Source organism: Teleopsis dalmanni, unplaced genomic scaffold (assembly GCF_002237135.1).
Source record: "Teleopsis dalmanni isolate 2A unplaced genomic scaffold, ASM223713v2 unscaffolded_contig_1074, whole genome shotgun sequence".
In the NCBI taxonomy this organism is placed as follows: domain Eukaryota; kingdom Metazoa; phylum Arthropoda; class Insecta; order Diptera; family Diopsidae; genus Teleopsis; species Teleopsis dalmanni.
In genome coordinates, this window is record NW_024032456.1 from 2355 (window position 1) to 4788 (window position 2434).

A 2434-nucleotide genomic window follows, 5' to 3' on the forward strand; every position below is an offset into this window, starting at 1 on the left:
TATTTTCAATTTTCCGCAAATTCAATTAGTTTAATTTCTTATCAACGTAATTCAGATTTTTATCATAATCACTTCCAACAGCAGCGCCATTCGGTATTTCCCTCAAGATACTACAGATACAAATTTTTATATATTTTTTACGTGTTCCTTGTGTGCTGTGCTATATCAATCCTGCTCAGAGTAGATTTAATTAAGCTTAAAGTCAAAAGTAATCCAACGTTTTTGCATCATTTAAATTAAATGTAAATGCCTTTATTTCATTTCACATCGTTTACTTTATTTTATTTTGATTTAATACTGCTGGCTGTCACGATTTCACGATTTCACAATGTTGTTGTTGTTCTGGTTACTCCTATAGATGCACCAACTATACGTTTAATTGGCTCGCCGGAAATCGACCTGGAGGAAGATAAAGATGCGCTTATACTGCGTTGTGTTGCAGATGCCAATCCGCCAGCGAGCATCGTATGGCGACGTGCAGGACGTTCGGAAATTGCCAGTTTACAGGTAAAACAGAATTTTATGATTTACAATGCATTAGTGCCAACTTTTAGCATTATCCTCGCCCAATTCCATAGACACCACCCACCACTGCTCTAGTCAAAAACACCAACCTCAGCCTCTTTCTAATATAACTTCACTAAAACGTACCAGTAATTTCTGTTCACGAAATGTAAATTATTTTGATTTCATTTTATTTTCCAGGAAACATTGCAGCTACGCCCAGTCGGACGTCGCGATGCAGGCTTGTACACCTGCCAAGCACAAAATTCTGTTGGCACATCGGAGCAACTTTCTGTGCAGTTGGATGTGAAATGTGAGTTTGTTTTGAAAGGCGCAATGCATCGAAAATAGATTTATTTTGCGCTTCCATTGTGCAATTTGAACTTTATTTACTTTGAAAACATTTTCTCAACATTTCACAGATCCACCGAAAATTATTTCAGCTGGTCCGGATCGTCTCACTACCGCGCCGCTATTTAGTCCTGCTGCCTTTGAATGTGTGGCTGATGGCAATCCTCTGCCTACATATAAATGGGTACAACGGTAAGTTCTGTGCAACTCTGTTCAGCGACGTTATATGGAAACTGAATGGAAATCCTTTTTCATTTAACTTTTTTGTACAATATCCTTAAAAGCAAACACTGTGCTTAAATCGAGTAGATATATATTTGCAAACTTAGACAAATCTTTGCATATCTGATAAGGTCCTTGCCGTATCAACGCCAGGACGCTTGTAATAAATATTCATTGACACCAATTAAATGTTAGAGCTTGAAGCAACTTTCACAAACAACAAACGTAATTTCGGCTAAAGCCACATAGACTGGGATGAGAAATAGGTATTCAATATTTACGATTTTACGAGGGATATGTAGTAAGATTTATTGCTTCATTGAAACGAAGTTGCTTAAGATATTAAAAACACCAATTATTTCAATTTTATTTAACGGATAGTTTTCTTTAGTAGAGGTTTTATATTCTTCTTAGGATGTAGAAAAAGTTATCTTAATGTGTTTATGTTAATTAGTTGTCAATAATATTTAACAGATTATTAACTTTAATACATAAGTTATATGTAATAAACGCCAAGTAATTTCGTCTTTTTAATAAATGGGGTAGAGGACTCTACCCCATGCAAACTTCACTCGCCAATCTCCGTTATATTCATACATACTTCTCCGTATTCAGCAATATGTATGTGTTTTTCACATTCTCGAGACGAGACGTCAAATTTTTTGAACAACTTTAAAAGTGGAACAAAATTTGATGTCCCTTCTAGAGAATATTAAAAGCACATACACATTCTTGAATATGAATAGGTAGTATAACGGGGGTTAGCGAGAGAAGTTAGCAGGTATTAGAAGCCTCTAGTTTATTAAATAAACGAAATTATTTTGTAAACTTTTTGTTGAATTTAATGAATTTTTGTTCAGTTTTTTTCTCTGATAAATATTCTATACGTTTTCTTAACTTTTCGATACGTTTTGAAACATAAATACGATCCATACTTTTTGCATTTGATTTTAGTTTTGTGAACGACGACGTTCTTTTCTCTCAGCATTAAGAAATAAATAACCCGTTATTTTTTTTTGGTTATTTAATAACCAAAATAAGGCTGAACCGCAAATTACCCCAAATTCCTAATTCCAGGATATTATATTCTTGAGGGAATTACCTTTATATTTAAAAGTTTTAAATATACATTAAATTTATTCCACAATTGTTCTAGAACTTGTAATGAAATTAGAGTTGACCAGCTATATCTGTGTCTTATATATGTTCATTAGTTCAGAAAACACTAAGCACGTTCAAAAATTCTTGAACAGAATTAAATTTTATAATATATTTTATTAAATCATGCTTACTATACATAATAATCACTTCAAGTTAATTTCTAACAAAAGATGCCTTGATTAAGGAAAACATCAAA

At 33.2% G+C, this 2434-nt stretch overlaps 1 protein-coding gene across 1 annotated transcript; it reads right to left on the reverse strand.

Annotated features, from left to right (window-relative positions):
• Positions 1-323: 323 nt before the first annotated feature.
• LOC119663892 lies at positions 324-1064 on the reverse strand (the record flags this gene model as incomplete). Its single annotated transcript, XM_038073490.1, has 3 exons — positions 324-508; positions 707-817; positions 927-1064. Coding segments are annotated over 3 exons (434 nt in total), but the record flags the coding sequence as incomplete, so codon positions are not given.
• Positions 1065-2434: the final 1370 nt, after the last annotated feature.